Consider the following 26825-nt stretch of genomic DNA (forward strand, 5'->3'; position numbering starts at 1 on the left):
TTAGGAATAGTTATAGTAATGAACTGTAATTTCATGCACAGAATTCCTGAAATTCACTTATAGGGGAACACTATAGACTCTTCTACCACCTTTTATCCTTATTGACCATATTCCAGACCTGTATTGGCTTTGTTTAATCTACTTTGCTCATCTAGGTTATGAGCAGTGTTTGAGGTTAATTCTATATTTAAAATTCTAAGGTTCTATTTCTTCTCAAAATATGAAAAGTGGGATTATGAAACAGAAGGAAACTGCTAGGGACAGGCCTGTTTTTTGGAGCAAAAATGAAAGATAATAGTTTAACATGATTCAAGAGGAAAGGAATGAAAAATCCTAAGAAAACTAGGAAACACCACAACATAGCAGTCTGGAGTCATTCAGTGTAGAGTGAACAGCCCTTCACCCGAAGTCTGTGATATTTAATAGGTTGACCCTAGCCATTAGGAGTAGCTTAAAGGTGATGCTATGTATCAATTTCAATGAGATAAAATATTAAATTAATCTATAAGTTAAATTTACATATTTCATAAAATACTTTTTAATCCCAAATTAATAAAGTTTAAAAGTCTAGTGTATAACATATGGTGGTAATATATTTATGTGGAATACATCATTCTTTGATAAAGCCAGAAAATTTGATGAAGCCAGGCATGTGGCTTTTTAAAATAAGAAAGTTCAGTGTTTATTTTCAGGTACCATGTAATACTGTTTTATTTAATTAATCCAAAATTTTATATATCATTTTGTAATCATATGTATATTATATACATACATATATAGACACAATTTATACTTTATAGTCAATGGACATCTTAGTTGTCAATTATTTTTTATATATTTGGTGCTTATGCTTCTTAGACTTTTCTGTTCTTATACATAGTTTTCCATTCTGCTGTAAGCACTGAATCTTTAGGACTAAGTCCTCCATTCTGGATTGTTTGTGTGCCTCTCTAGATTCTCTCTCTGCCTTTCTCCATCTTTCTTTCTTCTTGAGCAGTGTCCTGTACAGACATCAGATTCCTCTTGCCCTCTTCCTTCTGATTTGCTTGGCCAGTTGCGAGCCCCAGGGGGAGATGGAAGGGAGGAAAATACGGTTAGTGTATTTATATTCCTGCTTACCTCAATGAAAACTCACCTGCAACTGGATGTCTTTTTCTTTCAAGGCCTTCTTCTCCAGGTAACTCTCTTCTTCTGGGTCTGGTAACTGCCTCCTCACATTGTCTGAAGGACTTAAGTCCTTAACAGCTTCCATTTACTTATCCCAGTATTCTGCATGAGGCTGTTAGTTTTCCAAAGACTTTTTGATAATCATTTAATGAGAATAAACTTTCCTTCATTTAGGATAAATGTACCTTGTCAGATTAGTGTATATCATCTCTTTTTTGATGGAATACTGATGATGTACTTTCTTTCAGTGTAAAGCTGCCATTTCCCCAAGGGTCTCTTCATAAATGGGAGACAGAGTGGAAAGACGCTGAAGTGGGAATGGGCCTCATCTCACTTATAATTCCAAGTCTCACCTCCCTCTGCAACAGGGTCACCTAGAGTGGCATGACTCTCTCCAACTTCATTAAATAATTGGGGAAAAGAAAAGAAAACTAAAGAGTATTATAAAATTTGAATGCAATAATTTAAGCTAAATGCTAAATTTAACATTTGTCATCATCCAAGAGAAAGTAATTTAAAGAAATTTCTTAATTTAAAAAATTAAGTAATTCACGAGAAGCCAGCTCAAAGTGAAGACTTTTTGCAAAAGTCTCCCATTGAAAACTCTGCTTTTGAATCTGTGTCTACCATTTAGCAAATCCTGTATCCTACCCCAAGGACTGACTTTATTCTAAGACCTTTCTTCTTGCTCTCAGTCATGTATATCTCTAAGTCTGAGTTTTTAATTCTAGAAAAATGCCCTGGTTGTCCCAGGAATGTAATCCAAAGCTAACTAACAGAGGTCCACAATGGGTTCCATCTAAAGTACTCACAGCAGGATAAGTTGCAGATACACAACTTGTTGTCTCTGAGTTCCTTTGGAATCACATACACATATGCACATGCACACACCTACATACTAAAAACCAGTTCCGAGACAGTAAATGCAATCTAATAGAGAAAAGTCCACCTGTTTCCACTGGTACTCAAGTTCAGAAGAAACTTACCACCCCTCACATCTTTGAACCCCAACTCCTTAAGTCATTGCAGCTCAGGATGGTATGCATTTCCATTGATTTTTCTTCTGTTTCCTTCAGTACTTCTCATTTTTTTCTGTGGGACTTGCAATGGTAGGTTTTTTTTCTCCTTGATGTTTGTAATTGTTGTTATCGTGAATGGGATTAATTTTCCCTTACTTTGTTTTAATGTAGTTAGTTCTACTAATTTTATATGCTATTCGTATATGTGTATAACTCTTTAAACTCTTAACTTACGTGGATCTCAAATGAGTCCTTTGGATTTTCTATATAGGGCATTATGTCATCTATAAATAATTATAGTTTTTCTCTTTCTTCGTAATACTTACACCTTTCCTTATTTTTTCCTTGACCTATTGCATTTCTAAAGACCTCCAATGCAATGTTAATAAATACTAATCAGGGTTTTCTAAGGTTGAATTCTTTCTTGTCCAAGCAAGAGATTCTGTTTGACTGTTTCATCCCGCTGTATGTATTTGACATATAGAATTTGTTATGCCTATTTTAATCTTCTCATATGCCTTTTTGCTAAATTACAGGTTCCAAACATCATGTTAAATATAAAAAATAATGCAGTTAGAATTGAGAATAAAAATAACTGGATTCAGACAAAATTAAAATATTGTTAGATAATGCTTTTCTCAAAAAAACTGTGGGAATAGACGATGTATTAGTTTCCTATGCCTGCTGTAAGAAATTACCCCAGACTTGTGGCTTAAAACAGCAGATATTTATTCTCTCACAATTAGAGAGACTATAAGGCCAAATTTAGTATCCTTGGGCAGGAATCAAGGTGTCAACAGGTTTGTGCTCCTTCTGGAGGCTGTAGAGGAGAATACATTCCTTGCCACTTGCAGCTTCTGGTAGCTGCCAGCATTCCTTGACTTGTGCTTGTATCACTCCAGTCTCTGCCTCATCCTCTTCGGTCTGTAAAATTTCTCTCTGTCTCTGTCTCACGAGAACACTTGTAAGGGCATTTAGGTCCCACCTGGATAATTCAGAATAATCTCCTCTTTTCGTGATCCTTGGTTGAATCACATTTGCAAAGGGTTTACCATATAAGGTAACATTTCTAGGTTCCAAGGATTAGTGACAGATATATTTAGGGGTTACCATTCATCCCACTACTGTCTGCGTTCTGACCCCAAAAGATTCAATTCTGTCCCACTTGCAAAATGTTTTCACATTATCTGAGTATCTCCAATGTCTCAATCTGTTATATTATCAACTCAAGTCAAAAGTCTTATCTGAATATCATCACCTCAGAGTCCCAAATCCTATCTCTTAAATCATCAAAATCAGTTATAGGTGAGACTCAGTATTATGCATTCCGAGGAAAAATTGTGAACTTGTAAAACTAGAAAACAAGTTATCTGCTTTAAACAGTGATGAAACAAGCATAGTATAACAGTTAGTCATTCCTACTCTAAAAGAAAGAAAGAATAAGATAGAAAGGAGTCACCGGCCCCAAGCAATGTTAATACTTGACTTGATCACATCTGCAAAAACTTTACAAGGTTCCAAGGATTAGGTTTTGATACCTTTGGAGGGCCACCATTCAGCCCACTGCAGATGACATCGTGAAAAATATTAACTTACATATAAAGAGAAAACCTAAATAGATCATAGAAATTTAAAAAAATTGTCATAATGTTGCTTCCAAAAACCACCAGGCCAGCGATTCACAAATGATTCTTTAAAATCTTCAAAGAACAAATCCTATGCACTATTAACTATTCTGAAACATAAAAATGGAAACCTTCTGATTCCCTTTATTAAGCCAACACAATAAATATCAATATCTGACAAAATCTGCCTATGAAACAATCCCATTTGTAGCTATTGGTGTAATTTTCTTAAATAATATATTAACAGAGAGGACACTATGTAATTCGGACATTCAGGTAAAGATTGTCAGGAGAGCAAAGATTGTTTATTGCAGATGGTAAATATATTATGGGACTCTAATCTCATATTTAAAATTTCAAAATCTAACCTTGGAAAACATGTTCTTTGTAGTGTTAACCTATCTTTCTTTAAGTCAGTATTCATATGTACTAGTACAGAAATATGTGAATTTTACAGTATGTTGTTCCCTCTGGGTTTGTTATTTAATGTGTCACATATGCACAGGATAGCCTTTTTAAAGTCCACAGAGTTTTAAATAGCAAAGCACAGCTGTCTCTAGGTACTTCATCCAATGCACATAGGAATTTATTTAATTTACTATATCAATAAACCAAAAGAGAAAATCATGTGAATCTTAAAATGATAACTATATTTCTATAGTAATAAGAGCTAACATTTATTTCCTTGCTTTATACATGCCAGATGCTGTTTTAGCTATCTTCCCGGTATTAGAACATCACATCTTCATAATAAAGCAGGTACTATTAGTATCATTCCTATTTTAAAGGTAGGAAATTAGAAACACTGATATCCTGAGAAACTTTTCAAGGTCAAAGATCCGTTAATTTTAGAGCCAGGTCTTGAACCCAGACATTTTAACTCCAGAGTCCAAGTTCTTAACCTCTCTGCTATGCACATTGTCAGTCAGTATCTGGTGGTCATTTTAATCATTTGTCCATTCATTCAGTCAGTCACAATTTGAGTGCTTGGTCTTTCCTAGGCTAGTAATATGATATGATATCTAGTTCTGTGATATGGCAATGAATAAAACATGTCATGTCCTCATAGAGCTTACATAACCTTACACAAAGCTTAAGAGGAGAAGATGATTAAAAAGCTGCAAAAGAAAAATACATAGCATGTCAGATTGTGTTAACATGCTGTATGTTAAGATGGTAATGGGTATGGAAAAATATATCAAGAAAGGGAGACAAACTCTTAATAAAATATAACTAGATGAATCATTTCCAAGCCTGATAAAAACTTAATTTCTCAAAAGTAAAGCATTTTTTTTACATCTTTATTGGAGTATAATTGCTTTACAATGGTGTGTTGGTTTCTGCTTTATAACAAAGTGAAGTTATACATATACTTATGTTCCCATATCTCTTCCCTCTTGCGTCTCCCTCCCTCCCACCCTCCCTATCCCACCCCTCCAGTGGTCACAAAGCACCGAGCTGATCTCCCTGTGCTATGCGAAAGCCAGCATTTTGATTAATAATAATATACTGCATATAGTCTCATTAAATTAAATCTGCAAAAGCATACCAGCATTTCCATTTGGTATTGTTCTGCATGTACTATATAAAGCAATTAGATAAGAAAAAAAGACTTAGAGATGGAAATGTTTGAACAGAGCCATAGCATGTATCATTATTTATAGATGATAGGACTGTATTCCCAGAAAAATATGAATCAATTGAAAGGAACCATAAAATAACAGAATTATAAGGTTTAAAAGATTAATAATAATCAAAATGTTTTTTGGGCTTCCCTGGTGGCACAGTGGTTGAGGGTCCGCCTGCCGATGCAGGGGACGCGGGTTCGTGCTCCGGTCCGGGAAGATCCCACGTGCCGCGGAGTGGCTAGGCCCGTGAGCCATGGCCGCTGAGCCTGCTCGTCCGGAGCCTGTGCTCCGCAACGGGAGAGGCCGCGGCAGTGAGAGGCCCGTGTACCGCGCCAAAAAAAAAAATGTTTTCTATATAAAACATAGCCAGTTAAAAAGATAAAATAAGAAAGGGGTATATTACAGTAGATACAAAAGTAAGATACATATGTATGAAATTAACATAAATACATTGGACTTAATATGAAGGAAACTTTGGCGCCTACTAAGAATCATATGAGAAAACATAGTAAGCAGGAAAATATATATTTTAAAAGATAGGACCTGATACTATAAAATATCCCAGTTCTCCCAAAATTTATCTATCAAATCAGATCTAATTGCAATACCAAAGGATTTTGGCTGGGTATTCATAGCAAGGTAATTTGAATAAAAATGATGTCACATTTTACCAGAAAGTACAAATCTTCTATATAACCATAAAATTTTTTAAGAGTGAAATAAATGGGGAATGTGACACTTGCCCATCCAGATATGAAAATTGATTACAAAACTACATTTAAAATAGTTTAGTATACTGGTTCAGAGTAACAGAGATGCAGAGATGGAAATTTATTATGTAATAAATTGTGTCTTTCAAACAGAGGGAAAAGTAAATTATTCAAAAACCCTATTAATATACATAATATGTACTTTGGAAAAAATTTGGCAAGATTTCTACTTAACTCTTATGCCAAAATAATACAAAATGATTCAAATATTACACTGCAAAATATGAAGTCATAAAGGCCAAAACATACAAAAAGTAGTAGTATTCCTAATTCTGGAGAAAAGAAAGATGTTTCTAAGCATGACTCAAAGCTCAGAAAGAAAATGTTGATATATCTGAAATAAAAACATTTAAAACTCTACAAGGAACAACAAAGTAAAAAAACAAACTTGTAAAATATTTGCAATGCATGACTTTGTCTACACTAGTAAAAAGCATAAAATGCCTGGGTTCTAGAGGCAGTTTCCTGTATTCAACTGTTAATTCCACAACCTCTTCCTGTATGGTCTAGAATGATTCTAAGATCCACAATCCTCAGTTTTCTCATTCATAACACATAGGTAACAATAGATAGCTCATAAAAATTGTTATGAGGTTAAATGAAATACTACATGTAAAGCTTTTAAAACAGTGCTTTAACAGTAGTAAATATTTAATTATTCATTGTTATCATTATGGTTATTAATATAAATAAATGTTTCCTTAATGTACACAGACAAAATGGATAATGTACTTGAATAGGTAGTCCACATAAGAATAAATATGAACAAAGCATATGAAAAGATAGTCAATTTCAATCAACAATAATGAAAATTTATTTAAACAATTGTGACATACCTTTTAGCCCGTCAAATTCAGAAATTGATAAACTTAATGATAACCAGTCATCTTAGACACTACTAGTGGGAATATGTTAACTTTTTGGAGAATAATTTTTCACTCTATAGTAAAATGTAATATTTACATACACTTTTAGCCAGGAATTCCACTTGAGTATTTGTTGTAAAGAAATATTGACAGAGCTGCATAAAGGTTGTATAGAATTTGTTATCAAAATATTAAACAACATCAAATTTGGTAGCAAAATATTAAACCCAAACCACTACCGGTAGGAAAATAGCTACATAAATAATGGCACATCCATTAAAGGGAAGAGGTTCCTGACATTAAAAACTTCAGGAAAATACCAGTTTACTGATATAACAAGATGTCTGAGCTTTATTTATAAGTGAAAAAAACCCCAGTTTCAGCACAGTTTGTATAATATTAACCTATTTTTGTAAATATACATATGTGCATATATATTTTCATACATGTATACTTTATATATAGACAGTTTTCAAAATAATGCATGAGAAAGGGTCTTGGTTATTATCTCTAGGAATTAAAATTGGGGAAATGTGAGACTCACTTTTCATTTCATATACTTTTATATATATTGAATTTTTTTAACATTACTTTTATTTAAAGTATAGTTTAACCAAAGAAAAAGATCATAATCAATTTGAGAGCTCAGAGTTCTTCAAGGGAGACCCTAAGCACATATTCTCTGAATATCTTTTGGAGGAATTTAATAGAAAAAAAATTCTTTGAAACCCTTGAGGTTGTGCGTGCGGTGAGTGTGGGGTTGAATGCACAAATGGACTTCCAGAGACTGCTCATTGCTATTTTGGAATTGTTGAACAGCATAAATGAGAAAATATACTAAAAGCTGTGAAGATGAATCAATTGGGATGGAACTGGGAACATTTATTAAGTCTGTACCAGAAGTTTCATATCGTATAGTTTCATCAGAGTTGGCAGACCTCTGTGCCGAAGCAGATGGTGCTGACTCATAAGGGTTAAGGTTCCAAGAAAGGATACCACTGCATATTTATTAGGATGGTAAAATTAAAAAGACTGTCAAGAGTTAGTGTAGATGTGGAGTGTTGGTAAAGATGTGGAGTAACTGGAACTCTCATACTTTACTAGTAGGAATGCAAAATGGTACAAGTACTTTGAAAAATAATGTGGCAGTTTCTTATAAAGTTAAATATACACATACCATATAACTCAGCGGTCTCATTCCTAAGTGTTTACCCAAAAGACATAATCACACATGTCTACAAAAAGAATTGTGCTGAAAAGTTCATAGCAGCTTTATACATAAAAGCCAAATGTCAGCAACTAATGAATAAACAGATTGTGGTATACTTATTTAATAGAATACTACTTAGCAATAAAAAGGAACAAACCACTGACACTGGAACAAATGGCTGAATCTCAAAAGCATTATAGTAAGTGAAAGAAGCCAGACATAAGAGAGTACTTTTAAATTCCATTTATAGGAAATATTAGAAAAGGCAAACTATAATGACAGCAGATCAGTGATTTTTAAGGGTGGAGGAGTGTTTGTGTGTGTGTGTGTGTATATATATATATATATATACACACATACACGCATACATATACATATACGTGTGTGTGTGTTTGTGTGTATATAAATGTAAAGGGCCTTAGGGAACTTTTGGGGGTGATGGAAATTTTCTATATCATGATTGTGAAAGTGGTTATTGATACCTCTGTCTAACATTTAATTGTACACTTAAAATTGCTTTATTGTATGTAAATAATACCTCAAAAATTCAGTTGGAAATCTTTAAAAATATTCAACAAGTAAAACACCACAAACTTCAGCTTTTGAAGCTCCTTAGCAAAGTGCAATTATTAAAGGAAAAAAAGCTCACACACAGGAAGATGTTGTGATTTATCCATCCAAAAGTAAGGAGGAACTGAACTATTTCAAGAAATCAATGAAAATTCATTCACCTAGCATACAAGGTTCAGTTTTAAATTCTGTGATTGCATTTTGGAATAACTCTTGATAATACTTATTTGTAATTGGCTAGATTTATATTCTATCCTAAAATGGAATGAATTGAGAAGATATTTAATTTGGTATAATAATAATACAGTTTCCAGAAATACAAATTATTTGGCAAGTTTTGTAAAAATATTTGTCAGATAAAGTTTCTTTAAATGGATTAAAAAATATAGTACCTATTACGTATTTAGGCAAATATATTTTACACTTCAAGAAAAAGATTAGTATTGATAATGTCCTCCTCTTAGTAGAATTCGCTGTATATAGGTATCTAGCACTTTTATTTTCTCAATTTAAAATGTTATGATCCACAGAAAATAATGAAGTTTTTCAAATTAATAACTTAAAATGCAATTTTGGGGATTTAGGGTAAGTTTATTTTAAAAAAAAAACAATGATAAGCCCTTACAGGAAAAGAAAAAAATCAGTCTTTAGAAAAATACCAGTGCAGAGTATTAAAGGCAGATGTGGCTAAGAAGCTGATTCTCTGATATATGTATACCTGTGTGTGTGTGTGTGTGTGTGTGTGTGTATACACACACACACGCGCACATATTTGCATATATATAAAGTAACATACAAATTACTACACAGACTACTTTGAAAATGAACATAATGGGATTTATTTTTTTTACTTTAATAAAGATGGATATGTTTTAGTTCTTAGATCTGATTTTATTTTTTAAATTAAAACGAAAGTATAAATTCAGGAAATAATAAAACCAAATTGAGAGTCAGTAAATACATCTTTCATATTTATGCAATTCAACTCTTTTTTAGCACCCTCTTTTTACTTTAAGTAACATTCTAGTATGGATATAGAATATATGAACACCCCAGCTATAACAGAACACTACTGCAATTGCTATACAGAATAATCTCAGAAAATCTCACTACAATACTATAAAGGGGTATCAGTATCCTCTTTTAAAGATAGGAAGCTGTGACTCATGGTAAATAAGCAATTTGCTCACAGTCACAAGTCTTGGAAGTGAAAGTCTGTCCAAATTCAAAGTTTATCCGTTCTAGGATATGAAAGTGATGCCAATTTAATTTCTGTTTCCTACAAACTGCAGTGCATAGAGACCGAAAGTGCAAAGTTTATGTAAAAAACCAAGATTACTTTAGCTTTTTCTTGTTTGGTCTCTTTTTAGAGACCCGTTAGTGCCCCTGAAATATGGCTGCTGGATAAGTTTGCAGGGTTTGGCAGTTCTCTTTCAAGCCTCTTGGGGTTATGCCAAAAGGACAGGGTCCCATGGGAATTTGGTCTGAATTTTCATCCAAATGAACACCTGCTGTCATTGTTCCTTATCCATCCTGTAGTCAGCAAGGCCAGCTCTCTCTTTGTGGGTGGGACCCATTCAACACACGGAAAAGGCATACCAGTGTTCCTCACGAGTTTTTATTTTTCCCCTCTCTTTCCTACATGATTCTTTGCCGGAGTGTCTTGGAGATAGAGGAGCGAAGGTTAAGTTTATCTTTGGCCATTTGGTGTTCTGTATTTCTGGGAATTTAGGCAGTTATAGTCTAGTCTACATAAATGGTCTTCTTTTGATACTCTCTCTTTCCTCCTTCCTCCTCTCTTTTCCTTTCTCCCTCTCTCTGTACTATTTGTGTTGCTTTGGAAAGGAAGAGATCTGTTTATTGCAAAAGTGTACGCTTATAAAGCAAATTATCCGACACAATCTGCTTTTAAAAGTTTCAGTGCTATAACTTACGGAAACAAATAATTCAAGCAGAGGTAAATTCAATGATAGTCTCCCTGTGGATAACTAATATTGATCATTCATTCTTAGTACTTGATTCATATTTCTTTACTTTTGTTTATTTAACTGGTCTGTTGGATGTATGCATTTAATTATAAGGTATTCCAGATTGATTTTGAACCAGATTAGGGATAAAGTCAAAATAAGTGATTTTTAAAATTAATGATAATGCCACATAATATACCATACTCAGATTTTTTCTATAATTTTGTACCACAGTAAGACAAGTGCACATTCTCAAAAAAGTATATTTATGACTTATTAGTGAGAATTTTTTAAAAAGGAAGAAACTCTGTGACTGGGTTTTAGAGCTGTTGAGCCAATAGACGTGAACACCTTGATATTCTTACTTAGCAAACCAGGAAATTGACCACACATATATAACAGAGTTATATCTTAGGATATCAAACCATAGAATTTTTAAATAACTTTTTTTATTTTACAAGTGTTGTTTCAGTATGCACCTATCTATACCTTTGTGTCCTTTATACGTGGATTAATTCAATTCCTCAACAATTTTTAGAGGATAAAATTGTACAGAAGAAACTAGAGTTCTATCAGCTCTATCTTGCAGGGAAAAGCAGCTCTCGGTCTGCCATCTGCAGCGGGCATTGGTCCCTCTCTTGTTGTGCCTCATGCTTTGTTATGCATGAGTAAGCACATTAGCCTTTTCATTTCATTCATTAGACTTTTAATCCTTGATTAGTGTTTTCAGGATTCTCTCAAATACACAACTTCTTTATTTCCTTTGTGTTTGGTTTTTCTTTTTCTTTTATCTCTACTATGAAACGAAATTAACCGTTAATCTCTAAAATAGCCCCATTTCCTTTGAGATTACTGGTAAATATATTAGTTTCTCATTGGAGTGATTAATCATGTGTAGATGAAGCATGGGAAATTATCTCCCTGCTTGGAATAACAGGGCCAACTATTAAAAGTCAGCAAGAACAGTCTGTACTTGAAAAGCCTGAATCAAAGTATTCTACCAATCTCACACGTTGTGTGATTCTGTATCATAGAAACTCTGAATGAATTTCCTAAAAGGGAGAAACATCCATTAGGGTGCAGAACTGGTGCATTTGAGGTCTCAGAGTTCAGTTACACTTGTCCCCAGTTCTCCAAAAATAAATTTTTCCCTTTGTTGTTTTTCTCCATTAAGCAAGATATGTCAGAAAGTAACTTGTGGAATGAACAGTTAATAATTACACATCCAGTACACTCTTAGCCAACTTTGAAGCCACATATTATACTTACCTTTACTAGATATGCACCCTCAAATGATACTTTTACCCATAATTAATCTCAAAGGACTAGGAGCTTCTCCACCTGATCATTTCTCCACTTAAGCCATTCTTCTAGTTTTTGTGTAACAATATTTTCAACTACCTTTTGACATTTATGTTCATATGAACTATCTTAAACATACTTTAAGCATGAGGCCAAAACCAATTATTAAAGGAGATATATAAATTAAATAGAAATCAGGGCTTTCCCTGGTGGCGCAGTGGTTGAGAGTCTGCCTGCCGATGCAGGGGACACGGGTTCGTGCCCTGGTCCAGGAAGATCCCACATGCCGGGGAGCGGCTAGGCCCGTGAGCCATGGCCGCGGGGCCTGTGCGTCCGCAATGGGAGAGGTCACAGCAGTGAGAGGCCCGCATACTGCCAAAAAAAAAAATTAAATAGAAATCAATTCCTAGAAGTAAATATGAAAAGTAACCAATGGTGACTAAATCACACTTGCACAGAATTTATGTGGATTACACATTTCTGCCTAATAGCAGAATATCTTCTTTGCAATGACATTGTTTAGGAAAAGTTAATTTAAAATATTAGTCTTCAATTTTTTCTCTTTTAATCGTTATTTCCACAAGATAATAGGATCATAAACTTTTATTTTTCGTTTCTGTTTCTCTTCTTAGGATGCTTCCATTGCTCACAGATTCCACATCATGAGAGAAAAACACCCAGAAAAATTCAATAGTAGGTAAGATAACATATTTTAATTATGGTTGCTGTTGATGAACTATGTCATAAAAGAGATCACTATATGGTATAAAGCACTTTACATATAATGACTGAATAAGGCTTGGTGTATGTGTAAATATTAAGACAAAAGTGTTCATTTTTCTTGTTAGGTTTTAGTGAGGTTATAATGAGGAATACAGTGTGGTCATATCTAAGCCCATTCTTATGTGCTGAGAAGAAAGATTTCAAGTGTGAGGTGAAAATCGTACCTTATTAAGATATACTGGAAGTCTTTACATGGCTAAGTATATGAGGAGCGATCATCCTAAATCCCAAGGAAAAACATGAGGCTCTGATTTGATCATGATGAGTAACTGTACATTGCGTAGGTATCATATAAGACCTTTAATCTTTGTACTATCAGTCCTATATGGGCCTCAGCTAAATGGAAAATAAACCAGAGAAATATCAGTGCTGACAAAAACTACTTTTAAAGACTTTGTCTTCACAGTGAAAAAGGCTTGAAAACCAAAATAGGCAGAAATTATTTCCTCTAAAATGTAGGTGTTGACTTTTTTCTGATACTCAGGGAGGTAGAGAAAGCTTTGGCTTTGTTATCTTCCCCATTTCTAGAAGGAAATATGGCTATCTCCACCCCACTAGCCAGGAAAAATTGGGCAGAAGCAGTGAATCATCTTTTGCTTCAGTTATATGCATTTCTACTCTGTTCATTTCACAGAGGTACAAAATCATAATCAGCATTTACATAGAGTTATTTAAGTGCTTTATATATTACTGTTCAAAGTCAATATGGTCTCTGTATTTGGCTAGATTGACATTGTACCATAAACGTTACAGAACACATAAGACAACTGCTCCTGGAAATTCTTATGTTTATTTCAGTTTTGTCATACACTAGTAGATTGACATAGTTTTCTTCCATGTAGTTTCATAATAAATAAATGCTGTTGAAATGTATTTTTAAATCTGTTTTAGATTTTTCTTAACTGTAGACTTTAGTGTACTACTTTATACAAGAATCATCATATTAAATAGTTTCATGGTTAGTGAGACCCTATCTGATTTTTCATTATATTGATCTATTTAAATGTTTTAGCAAGACATATGAAAACATATTTGTAAAATGTGCCTTAGGTATTGCCTTAATGATAAATCATGATGCTGTGGTTTGCTCTTTCTTTCATAGTTCAGACATCTATGATTTTTGTTTTAAGGAAAATGGAAAAAGTGTATAATGAATATGTGTATGTGCACATAATATCTTTAGAAGGATTCACAAAAATCTTTTAACTTTGGTTTCTTCTGGAAAAGAGAACCAAGTGCTTGGGATGGATACTGAATTTTTATTGTACTGTTTGAATTTTATGCCATGTATATTACAAAATGAAAAGTCAAAAGTAATTTCATTAAAATTGTGCACCTGTTTTTTTATATCTAGAATAGACACTTTCATTTTACAAGATTTAATTTTATTTCATGAAGTCTATGAAAAAAATTGATGTAACAATGAAATTATATTCACTTTGTAGTATATTTCAGCACTTGATGACCCATCTTGAATGTTCTGGAAATGAACATATTTATTAATGCACATAAAGCCATATTATAGAATCAACTATCCTATGCTTACCCCAGTACCATTCTGTGAAGCATTCATGTGTTGATATTCATATATTAAAATAGGTTTCTAGCAAAAAAAAAAATGCTATTTGAAAAATGCTGCATGCAGTGTGCCCCACCAGGAGTTTTACAGTTTAAAAGCCCATTAAAGGAATTAAGAAATGCTTAAGGGGGAAAATTTTTGTCCCAAACTTATTCAGCAGAGGGAGGAGAGAAGAGAGAAGGAGGGAGGGGAGAAAACCAGAGAAACAGAGAAAGAGAGACATGGGGGAGGGAGGATGTATCAGTATGTTTAGGTGATGCTCAAATTTGACAGCCTATATTTAAGAATGCCAGTATTTATGATCCTCCCTCAAGTATAAAAGGTAATCAGTTCTGTTCTCCAGAATAATTTTAATTCTTTTTAATAAGACTTCTGTTATTTACTTATATCTATTTAAGTTTTTATTTTCAATTACAGTACTAATTTATGACATTGCTCACTGCCCAACATGTGGTTAGATGCCATTTACTACTAATGTGTTTCCTAATGTGTTTATATACCCCAATGAATTTATAAGATGTAAAATTACATCTTATTGAAACTTGTAAATTTAAGTCACAAGTAAATCTTGCTTATATAGTTTAAAGGGGATATTTCATTTGGAACAGTAATAACATAGAAAACACCCTCTAGATTGTTATAGGTCACATGTTTCTGTTGTGAGTTCAAAGAATGCCAGGTATATCAGTGGATGCTCAGTAAATTATCGCCAGCTGTTTTTGAAGATAACAATCAACCCTAAATTTATATACATCACCAAGTTAATTATCCATATACATTTCAATCTGTACTTTTGTAGGTTGTCTTCACTCAGCGTTACAAGCATTTAGGTAATTCTCTAAACTGCAATACAGCATATTCAGATTATGAAAATGTTCTAATAAATTTCTATGAGGAAGACATGCCAAGCTTGTGCACAAGCAGTTTCATACTTACAAGGACAGGTTTCCAGATTTCAACATTGAGATAGGTTCGGCTATAGCACTTTCATATTTTCAGGAATTTGCAAATGGATTTTTTTAAGTACTCCGAATAATGGTGTTTCAGATCAGATCTCTTGTCACAATAAATCACACGCCATTAATATTATCCTCTAGCATGCTCACCTTGAAATTCATTTATATTTTAAAGAACATGATGTTTCTAACATTATCTTAAGGAAATTAATTACCAAAATATATAGTTCTGCTCTCTATGCTTCTTATGACAGAAATTGAAAGAACTGGGAAAGATAATGATTTTTCCGGTGGTGCTTAAGAGAGTGCTAGTTGAGAGGTTTATATCATATTCTTTTCCAAATTTCTACGTAAATCTAAGTTAACTGTTAAAAGGAAATATGCTGTTCAACTTTCTAAACTTTAAGATAGTCTTCAAACTGAATTTAAATAAATATTTCTGTTGTTTTAAGCTGGAAAAAATAATTCTTAAAGTATCTATGCTACTATTTAAAACCAGTTATTACATAATATTGGTATTTAAAATATTTATATAACTTGACTATTACTATTTACCATCACACTGATGCTCATAATTCAAATATATTACACCTTTCTGGGTTTTATTTAGTAAAAGCATTTTATGTTCTTGCTTTTTTTAAAAAAGATATTAACAATTGTACATAAACACACTATAATATCTATTAACATTATAATTATGAAGGGTTATAATAATTTCGGAGAAAATGTAAAATGGTTGAATTCCACGTGTAAATCTGTGTATCATTGACAAGGACTTATAGGTAATATGCAAAATGGAACTAAGTATAGAAAAAGTATCGGTGGTTTACAAAGATTTTTTAATATTGTAGTCATAGCTTGTTTTTAAAGAACCAATTCAAATTCTTAATACACAACACTTAATACACCTGCTAGCAAACACTGAGGGTTAGCAATACTGCACAAAGATACTATTTCATTGTCACATTGATCACTTAAAATGATCTGGTCGGGCTTCCCTGGTGGTGCAGTGGTTGAGGGTCCGCCTGCCGATGCAGGGGACACGGATTCGTGCCCTGGTAGGAAGGTCCCACATGCCGCGGAGCGGCTGGGCCCGTGAGCCATGGCCGCTGGGCCTGCGCATCCGGAGCCTGTGCTCCGCAGCCGGGAGAGGCCGCGGCAGTGAGAGGCACGCGTACTGCAAAAAAAAACCCAAAAAACTATCTGGTCTCTAACTCCCTGAATGACACAAAGATCGTTTTCTTAGCCCTCTGTTCAAGAGGTATGTGCCTTATTTCTGTACTACTTTCAGCTTTTTTGTGAAGACATCTACAACTAGAAAACTGAAACAGATATGTAAATTTAAATAAGGCAGTTTAACTCAGACTCTAGGTAGTGATATAAGATATGCCAGAGGGCCTTGCCTTCTAAATGTGTGAGAAGAAACAAAACTGAAAAATTGGTGTTCCAGACTGATAATTTGATGTTACTATATTAATAAAACCTAATTTTGAAAAAATTCTGTGCTCTGCACATTACTCAAGAAATTAAATTAGTCTACATGAATTTAGAAAATGTGCCTATGCCTTTAAGATGACACTCATTCTGTGGAATGATTCTTGATTTTTTTTTCTGACAATAGGCTTTAAGATCATGGAATGAGACTCTTTGGGACGTTAGTATCTACACAGTGCATGGTATATAATGAGCACTCAATAGATACTTGCTAAATGTATTCATTACATTATTTATTAGTAAGTGGTATATTTGTTTCAAAATATCTTACTATTTTTATAGTTTGTGCTTTTTATAGTGCCAAAAAAGATAATACAAAGAGAGTTGAAATATGCCTAGAATGAGTCTTGATCCTCAATAACTATTCTTTTAGGTACTAAAAGGTATTTTGGTATTCTTTTTTTTTTTTTTTTTTTTTTTGCTGTACGGGGGCCTCTCACCGTTGTGGCCTCTCCCGCTACGGAGCACAGGCTCCGGACGCGCAGGACGCGCAGGCCCAGCGGCCAAGGCTCACGGGCCCAGCCGCTCCGCGGCACGTGGGATCCCCCCGGACCGGGGCACGAACCCGCGTCCCCTGCATTGGCAGGCGGACTCCCAAGCACTGCGCCACCAGGGAAGCCCTGGTATTCTTGTATTTAATATCCAAGGACTCCAGCCAGCAGTGTTAACAAACAAAAATTTTACAATATAAATCCCTGAGCTCTGTGAATGCCTTGTTAATGAATGCTTACTTATTGATTTGTTTTAGCACTTGTATTATTAACTTTATCAGTTAGCAATAATTCTTAATGATTATTAATTATTTATTAGTCAAAACAGGTCACAATATATTCTTGCAATTCAACAAAATAAATGTTCAAATCTTCACAAGCAGTGTTTAAATTCTGTGTGGCATTTTATTTTAGGCATTTGACCTCACTTTTGCATCCATCAGTCAAGACAACTTCATTATTGTATAGTGAAGCATTTTTTTCTATTTAAAAATGTAAATTATGTTTCATTGTAAACTTCCACATTTGTAAATGGTACCATCTTTTATAAACCAACTAGGGAAATGGCACTCTTGATATTAAAAGTTTAAACATCTGTCTTGTTAAGTTTTCGGAATAAAATCTCTATTGATTAGAATTGTTCACATTGTACAGGGACCTTTTGGACAAAATTATATAGTCATGAGACTCCCATGAGCTAAGGTATTTTTTATTTCTTTATTTTCTGTGTACGTACCCAACTTTGGTCTATTTTTAAAAATGAAACTTACTCATTTTTCATTATCACTTAGCATGACTACTCAATTATATCCTTTAAATAACGTTTCTTGAATTTTTTTGTGTAAGCGTTATTAAGTCAGCTTTTCCAGATGATGAAACTATTATCCTCATATAAGCCATATAGTGTGTAGATAAATAGATGGGTAGATAATATATAGATTTATACATGTGTGTACATATATATATATGTGTGATGCATATTTATTTATTTGTGTATGTATATGCTACATACATTTTCTGTGAGTTTCAGCTTTTCATATTATCATATTTATGTAAGCTTTTCATAATATGTATTCTTGCTACAATATAGTTCTAATATAAGACCTTTAAAATAATTTACTAACTATGCTATTCTCTCCATATAGTTTCATTTGTATGTTGAGACTCATTTAAATATGTCTGATCTGAGCAGATGAAAATATGGTTAAGTGAGAGCTGTGTGCACATTGATGCAAGGGATTCAGTTCACCTGAATCTTTCTGCATTATTTCCTGGTATCACTGAACCATAATGCTCACTTTTATGTCCGAGCTGTTCAAAATCATGTTTGTAAGATAGTTCTTTGGAATAGAGTGCATGAGAACTGGAGGGTAAATTAGGAAGAGATTCAGTAACTTTTCTTCGTTCTTTACCTCTCACTCCGTCTTTTCTTCATTCTCTCCAGATTTCTTATTCCTGCTCTCTTGTTTTCTTTCCTTTATTTTTGACACTGCAGGGGAGTAACAAAAGGATCAGTGAAGGTCCTGAAGTTTGGATAAAACATTGCTGTCTCCTATTGATTTGGTTGATTATTCTGCAGACATTTAATGAGTTCTTTTTAAATGATGGGCATCCAGCTAGACCCTGTATTTTTTGACTCTCTAAGGCAAATGAGGAAAATGAATTTGGGGTTACATATAAACCTTAGATGGTTACAGGTTCTGCAGAAGAATGTAAACTGAAAGAAAAGTCTACATTGTAACAGTACAGATGGGTATTTTCTGGGACTCCTAAGTTAAGGTGAGCGTTGAGCTCTAAAGGGTATATGTTGAAGTAAGGGTTGCTTATATATTCTCTGATTTAGTTGAAGAAGAAACATTTATTTCTAGTTTTTGTTTGCAAGATACTTACATTTTATTAGTATCATCTCCATGCAAATATTCTAAATTTTTTCTTCCTTGATTTTGCCTTTCTATTCCCAGGATTTGTGTTTTTGCTTTACATGAATTTGCAAGTGTTTTATGCAAAAATTTTATATACATACACACCCACTTCCTAGGATACCAAATTAAAAAACAAGATTTGTGAAGTAACAGTAGTTAATTCAGAAATGTCCGAAAAATCACAACTGAATAATCCAAGATATACAGTGTTTTCTTATAGGGAAGGGTACTAAACAGAAGGCAGTTTAAGAAAAAAATTTCTGCTCATTATTATAGGTCCTGTGCCTACATGGAAACTTACAGGAAATAATTATCAAATTAAAAGTAAATTATTTCTTGTTTATTATAAGCTGACAGCAAATATATATATATAATATATAAATTTATACATATTATAGATATATAGATATATAATTTCAAGTAGTCCTTAATGAATTATCACTTTTAAGGGAAAAACCAACTTAGCCAGCAGTTAAAGCTGCTGTTTCTAAGAACCCTGTCCTCAATTTACCAAGTGTTTTTGTGTTGAAAACACTGAAGCTTCTGTTTCCTTTGTGTTCAGACCTACTCCCTGGCTTAGCATTAGTCTCTCTAACTGTAACAAGAACCAGGTGTGCTCTGGGGGCTGAGGGGATCCACTAAAGTAATTAGACAGTGGACAGCTGACTTTGGGGAATGAGCCTGTAACACTGACCAGTGTGAACAGCAGAAATGTTTTTTCCTTTGATTTTGCAGATAATCTAGAGGCTAGCATTTGTAATTCGTTAGAGTTCAGTTGTTACATTCTTTAGTATAAAGTTAGTTCCATATAAGTTAGTTAATTTGATATGAAGTGTAAATGCCTAATTTATAGTATCTAGATGCTTTACGATTTATTCCATCAATAATGTAAGCATTTTGGGTTCTTCTAGAATAAAATCTGTTGATTCTTGTTAGAAATTATCCCTGGCGTGGAACCTTGAGGACCTTTATTATACCACTTCTATATAGGATATATTAAGTATAAAGTAAGTCTATCTTGAACTCTTTCCAAAGAGGTTAATCACCTCATTATAAGGTAATTTTACCTGGAAAGTAATCCTCTGGCATGGCTAATTGGAACTGATTAGGTGCTCTCCATTGTTTCTTGCTCCACCTAAGCATTAGTTACTAATGCTTTTCCTTTTCGAATACACGTTCTTATAAGGATGTGTTCAGCATTATTTTCTGACTGAATATAATAATTCTAAAATATTAACTTTGAATGGTAGGTTTACTTTTTAAAAACAGGCTTCCTCACATACATTTTTCTTTGAAGAGAAAGATAATATTCTTGAATATGCAGCATTTTGAAGTTTGTATTTTCTGCTTTGTATTTCTACATGAGCAGTGTTTTCACAAAGTAGGGAATCTTATTTAAGCCACCCTCATAATTCTGTGTAGTAGCCCTAAAATATGAAGAAAATATTTCCTTAATGGGTAAATTTCTGAGGAGACTTAGAAAGTAGAAATACAAAATCTTGATTTATTATGAATTTTTAAGTTTAATATCTTAAAAATCTCTTCCTCCCCACCTCAGCTTCTAGCAAGAAAAATAGCAGACATGCTATAACTTTATTGTATTTTTAAAGATTTTATTTGACAAACACTTATAAGGGGCCAAAAATATGCTAATTGCCAAGGTATTCCCTTTACTATTGCTCCATAGCAAGCTTTCTGCCACCATATAATGAGTTCAGTTTCTTCCCCTCTCCCATAGGATTGTTCCTACATTGTTCAAGCCCTCACTAGCAGTATCCTAAGGCTGGGCAGTGTCCTCCTGTCTCTTCCAGGTTCTTCTCACCCTTCAGTTCCAAAGCAAATGTCACATGTTTTCTGTTTTTGTTGTGGCGGCCATTCACTTCCACATATCAAAATCTGTTTTGCTTACTATTGCTAAATAATGAACTACTTGAGGGCTTGGCAATGTAAAACGATCATTTTATTACATGCATAGCTTCTGTGGGTCAGCAGTTCAAACAGGGTGAAGCAAGGATGGCTTGTCTTTGCTTCATCATGTCTGGGCCTCCAGCTGGGAAGACTCGCTGGTTGGAAGTTATTTGATAGCTAGTGGATGGAATCTTGGTTACTCTCATGTCTGGTGGCTGATGCTGGACTAAAAAGTCCAAGAATCTACCTTCTGCAATCTGGAGACCCAGGAAGGCAGTGGTGTAATTCAGCCTGAGTCCAAAGGCCTAAGAACCAGGGGAGCAGATGGTGTTAATCTCAGTTGGAAGGTCAGATGTCCCAGTTCAGTCGGTGAGGCAGGGGAAAGGGGGCAGATTCCTCCTTCATCTGCCTTTTATTCTATTCAGACCCTTCACAGTATGGGTGATGCCTACCCACACTGGGGAGGGTAATTTACTTTACTGAGTCCAACAATTCAAATGCTAATCTCATCCAGAAACACTCTCACAAACACACCTAGAAATAATGTTTAATTTGAGCACCCTGTAGCCAAATTGTCACGTAAAATCAACTATCACAAGTACCTACAAAATGGCGTCTCCATGTGGCCTAGGCATTTTCAAAGTGTGGTGGCCTAGGATAGCCAGACTTCTGACATGGCAGCTCAGGCCTCTAAAAGTTAGTATCCTGAGAGAACAGGGAAAAGCTCTATGACATTTTCTTCACTTAGCTTTGGAAGTCACAGAGTTTCATATTCACTGTACTTTTTATTGATTGAAGTGGTCAAAAGCTCACTCAGATTCAAAGGGAGGGGATATAGATAACACTTTTCAATCGGAGGACTGTTAAAACATGTTCTATAACGTTCACAGAGGGGATTCAATGATGAATAATACTAGGTTCTTGTTTCAAAGGAGCTTAGAGTTTAATGGCAATAATATTGCAACATACAATTATAATAAAGGCTACTATTTATTTAGGAATAACATTTCCACCTCCTTAACTCATTTTTATCATATGATGTCTTCTTTAATCCTCAAAGTAAGTCTACTCTGTAACAGTTGCTATTTTCATTTTATGGAGGTGAATACTGTCCACATAATACTTCATAGTAGGAAAACCAGAAGCTCATGCTCTTAATACATATGCACAGTCAGGAGTAAACTGTGCCTCTACAATGTCTCCTTGTTTCTCCATGTCCTGCCCTTGTTCCTATGGCACTTACTTTCTTTTGGTTCTTGACTTAAAGCTTCTGTTGGAATTCCCAATTGTCTTCTTCATTTTCTGGGTCCCTCTGCATCTGGTAGCATTTCAGTAATCTTAATGCTGGTTGCATTTCACTAACAGCAGCTACTGCTAAACACTGATGCTGACCTTGAGACCTGTCCTGTACACCCATATCTTCACCGCGCTAGGCCTGATCATAGGGTGCCTATAATTTGCTAAGGATTGGTGAGGGTGGCAAACAGAATGCTAGATTTTATGTATAATCATCTTCAGATAGATTATATAGGTGACATAGAAACGGATTCATCTCTATAGACAGAACTGAAATGATCTGGTTTGGAAAATAGGCTACTGTAACTTAAAGGACAACTTAAATTTTAAAAACAACTTCTTATTTTTGGGCAACTACTGGCACTTTATCTCCAACTCTATTGGGTTAATGACTTTCATCTCAGACCTTCTGAAGAAGGAACAACTGCTTCAGTGATCCTAGGCATAGAGTCTTTCCAGAAACTGAGCAACTCTCCTCCACATCAGTGCTAATCCTGCTGTGTCAGATGTTCCACCAGCATGACTCTGTCATGTGAATTGTGGCCATTGGTGCCATTTTGTCTTATCATCTAGGGTAAAAGTATACATTATATTTTATATAAATACAAATGTATACATTTGTTTACGTATTACTTATATTTTATCTAAATAAACATTGTTATAATAAATCATATATAAATAATAAACAAATAAAATTTTAAAATAAATATATATTTGTCAAAAATAAGCATATAATAAATTTTTAACTTTATGTAGCTCTGTATATAATAATTATAAGATATAAATAGGTAAATATATAGTATACTTATATACAAGTTTTTGTCCTTTTATATTTTTATTTAACAGGTTTAAGGTACTGTCTAGAAGTCTTCATTTTTGTTAAATAAATCTAGAAATTGTGAAAAACATGGTCTAAGAGCTACTCTTTAAGGAGCACAACTTTAGATTACTCCTTAGAAACTTCTGTAGCTTGACTGTTCAAAATAAATTCCCTTGATCACAGCAATAAGGTACCAAGCAGAATTTATCCAGCTTCTGTGTATAAACACCATCGTATGTAGTATTTGCTGTTTGAAAGTTTGGACCTCAGCTGTATGGATACCTGCTATATCCAGAGTAGGCACTGCATCAGAACTTGGCAATATGTTTTGACTGACTTACTGACACATGAAACCAGTTTGATTTTCTCATTCCTATGCTTTGTCCACCTAACCACTGACAACTCCTGCCTGGTTTAAATTCCCTTGGGTTTATGGTCCCTGGAAGTAGCTTTGGAGCTGAAATAATTAAAATTTAAATAATAATACCTTGTTTATTCAGAATATTTCTTTGGAAATGGTACTTAAGCTCTCCAAACCCGTAAGATCTAAAGGAGAGCTATATGGAAAATATTGACCTCAGGGTTCCTGAGGCCACCTTGTGCATTTATTCATGATCTTCTCACAGTTGATGGCTCAGTTCTGTCCTCAGGCCAGTTTGTGTGAACATCCAAACGTCTATTTGCAACTCATGAAAATCCGGTGGATTATGTCTCCTATAAAGTCTTAATATTTGTGGTGTATGCGAACAGCTAGGAGTGGCACTCGTTATATATCATATGAAGCAGTGAGCTGTATTTCACCATGCACTTAGAACTAATAAGCAGGGAATCTTGAAAAGCCTTACGTGTATCTCCTTGACTAAATTCTTTTCTCCCCCAGACAGACACGTATGTGTGCTAGTTAGAGCTCTGGAGCCTGTCTTCCTGGCTTCAGATCTTGGCTCTTCCCGTTCAGAAATCAGTTGTGTGACTTCTGAAAGACTGCTCATCTTTCTGTGCCCCAAATCTTTAATCACGTAACGAGGATTGTTACTAATAGCACTGGTCGTGGGGGGTTGTTTCTACGTAAGAAGCAGTGGATGAAGAGCACTCTAGGGATAAGACGGGAATAAAGACACAGACCTACTAGAGAATGGATTGAAGCTATGGGGAGGGGGAGGGGTAAGCTGGGACAAAGCGAGAGAGAGGCATGGACATATATACACTACCAAACATAAGGTAGATAGCTAGTGGGAAGCAGCCGCGTAGCACAGGGAGATCAGCTCGGTGCTTTGTGACCACCTAGAGGGGTGGGATAGGAACAGTGGGAGGAAGGGAGACGCAAGAGGGAAGAGATATGGGAACATATGTATATGTATAACTGATTCACTTTGTTATAAAGCAGAAACTAACACACCATTGTAAAGCAATTATACTCCAATAAAGATGTAAAAAAAAAATAAACTAAACTAAAAAAAAACAGTGACTAGCGAATACCAAGTTCCTGATGAGTATGAGCAGTTACGATTTATGACCTCTTCACTCACTGCCTACAACCCCCACAGGACACGTCAGCGCTCTCTCTCACACTGTCTTCACCTTGCCTCTCTGATTTTTCTTAGAGAGTCTGAGTTTACCTTCAAGGCCTTTCTCGCAGACTCCTATTCCTGGTGAATGGCAAGGAATATGACCTCTAATAAAGCCAGACCTGGACCCCTGCAACATGTATGCTCGGCAACTCTTAGTGTCTGTGTTTGGTTACCTGAACTTCAGGCCAAGTTTGATCCAAAGATAAATAAAATTATTAGGTCCTACTTTCATTTTTCTTTTATTTTCTGGTCTTTGTCCTGCTTCATATGTTAACTTAGTCCTCAGACAGACTTAGGTTATAGTAGTCAAATATTTCCAAGATTTACAACTACAAACCCACACTGTCTAGAGAGAAAGAGAGAAAGGAAGTTCTGATTGTCACTCTTATTGGCTCTGCATCTGTTACATGCCTGCCGCTGGACCGGTCACTTTCACCAGAGGATGGAAATGACTTCCCTTAGAACCATGTAGATCTCTAGATGGCAACAGAGTGATTGGGGATTGGGAAATAGATGCTGCTGTGTTCACTGTACATACTAATAAGCAATTATAATCATCAGTTACTAAACTTGGATCCTTATGTTACAACATTTTTACTTTCTTTTTGACTTTTTCTAAACCTGTTCTTTTGTACATAAATCTTAATACTACCTTACAGAGTCTGGTCTGAAAGTGTCATTCACTAGAAAATACCTGATGCTGTTCTTACATGTTTATTATTTCAACCACTGTTGCCAATAAGCTAAACTTATTTCCTCTTCTACTGATTTCCATTGGCGAAAGCTTAGCTCTGTATTTACCCAGTTGACTTCCTTCCCCATAACTCATTGGGATGTTGAACTTTACTGCAGAAAATCACAAAACAAGACCAAACTTATCTGAGTGTTCAGTAACGAATGGTAATCCTACATCTATTTGCTTATCCAGTTCCTTCTCTCCACCTCCACAACACCACCCATTTCCAACATTACTCACTCTATACAAACCTTTCCTCCTGGTAATGATTCTGATTTATACTGCAATGAAAAAAATATTGATAGAAATAGAAACCACAAGTTAAACAGTGATTAACCCAACTCCCAAATCACAAACCAATAGTCTATCTACATCAACGTCCATCTTTCCCTCGTCCTTTCTAACATAACAGATAAGTTAGCCATCCGTTAACCTAGGGCCAATCCCTACCTCATGTGAGCCATATCTCTTCCATACCACCACCATCTTCTCTTTCTCTATACCTGAAGCATACTTTATTCCTCTCTCCCAGATCTTCTATATCCTACTATTTCAAGCTCTTTCCTAACATCTTCCCGTCAAGTTCTACCTAGGTTTTCTCTTTATACTTAAAAAAAAAGAGAGAAAAAAAATCAGTCTCCTGATCTTCCTTTTTTTCCATCTGTACCTGATCCAGCTTAATCTGTTTATAACCAAACTCTTTTAATAAGTTTTATACACTTTCCCATTGTCCGTTCATTCCCTTATGAAAACCAATTTGATGTGGATTCTCTTTCCATTGGAAGGGAAAATGTTCTCATTAAGGTCACAGAAGATCTCTCACTCTATCCAATATATAGATTTTTTTTTTTTTACCTCTACAGAAATTGACTTTGAATTTGTCAGTTACTCTCTTTCTAAACCTTGTGTTGTCTTAATCCATAAAACATACCATCTTACCTATTCCTACTAAGTTTTTAGTTTTATTTATGGCTGCTTCTGCTGTCTAACCAAGCCATAATTGTTAGCGATCCTCAGAATTCTGGGAGTTTATGCTCTCTTCTCTAGTCTCTTGCAACTTCTTTGAGAGTGATCTTTTTAAAAAGCTAACTTACCTTGCTTTATCAAACTCATTAATTTCTCAAACTTTACTAGTTTACAAGGCGATC

General features: G+C 34.6%; 1 protein-coding gene across 11 annotated transcripts in view; it reads left to right on the forward strand.

Moving 5' to 3' along the window:
• The window catches only part of DGKB (diacylglycerol kinase beta), a 797684-nt gene that overhangs the window by 463996 nt on the left and 306863 nt on the right, over positions 1-26825 (forward strand). For all 11 annotated transcript variants that reach the window (XR_010945490.1, XM_067746239.1, XM_067746240.1 and 8 more), the window contains one exon: positions 12757-12821. Coding sequence is in view for 10 of the 11 variants with exons in the window: in XM_067746239.1 (XP_067602340.1) it covers positions 12757-12821 (65 nt within the window). In the remaining variant the exon portion in view is untranslated. The remainder of the gene's footprint in view (positions 1-12756; positions 12822-26825) is intronic.

Source organism: Pseudorca crassidens, chromosome 8, assembly GCF_039906515.1.
Source record: "Pseudorca crassidens isolate mPseCra1 chromosome 8, mPseCra1.hap1, whole genome shotgun sequence".
NCBI classification, from domain to species: domain Eukaryota; kingdom Metazoa; phylum Chordata; class Mammalia; order Artiodactyla; family Delphinidae; genus Pseudorca; species Pseudorca crassidens.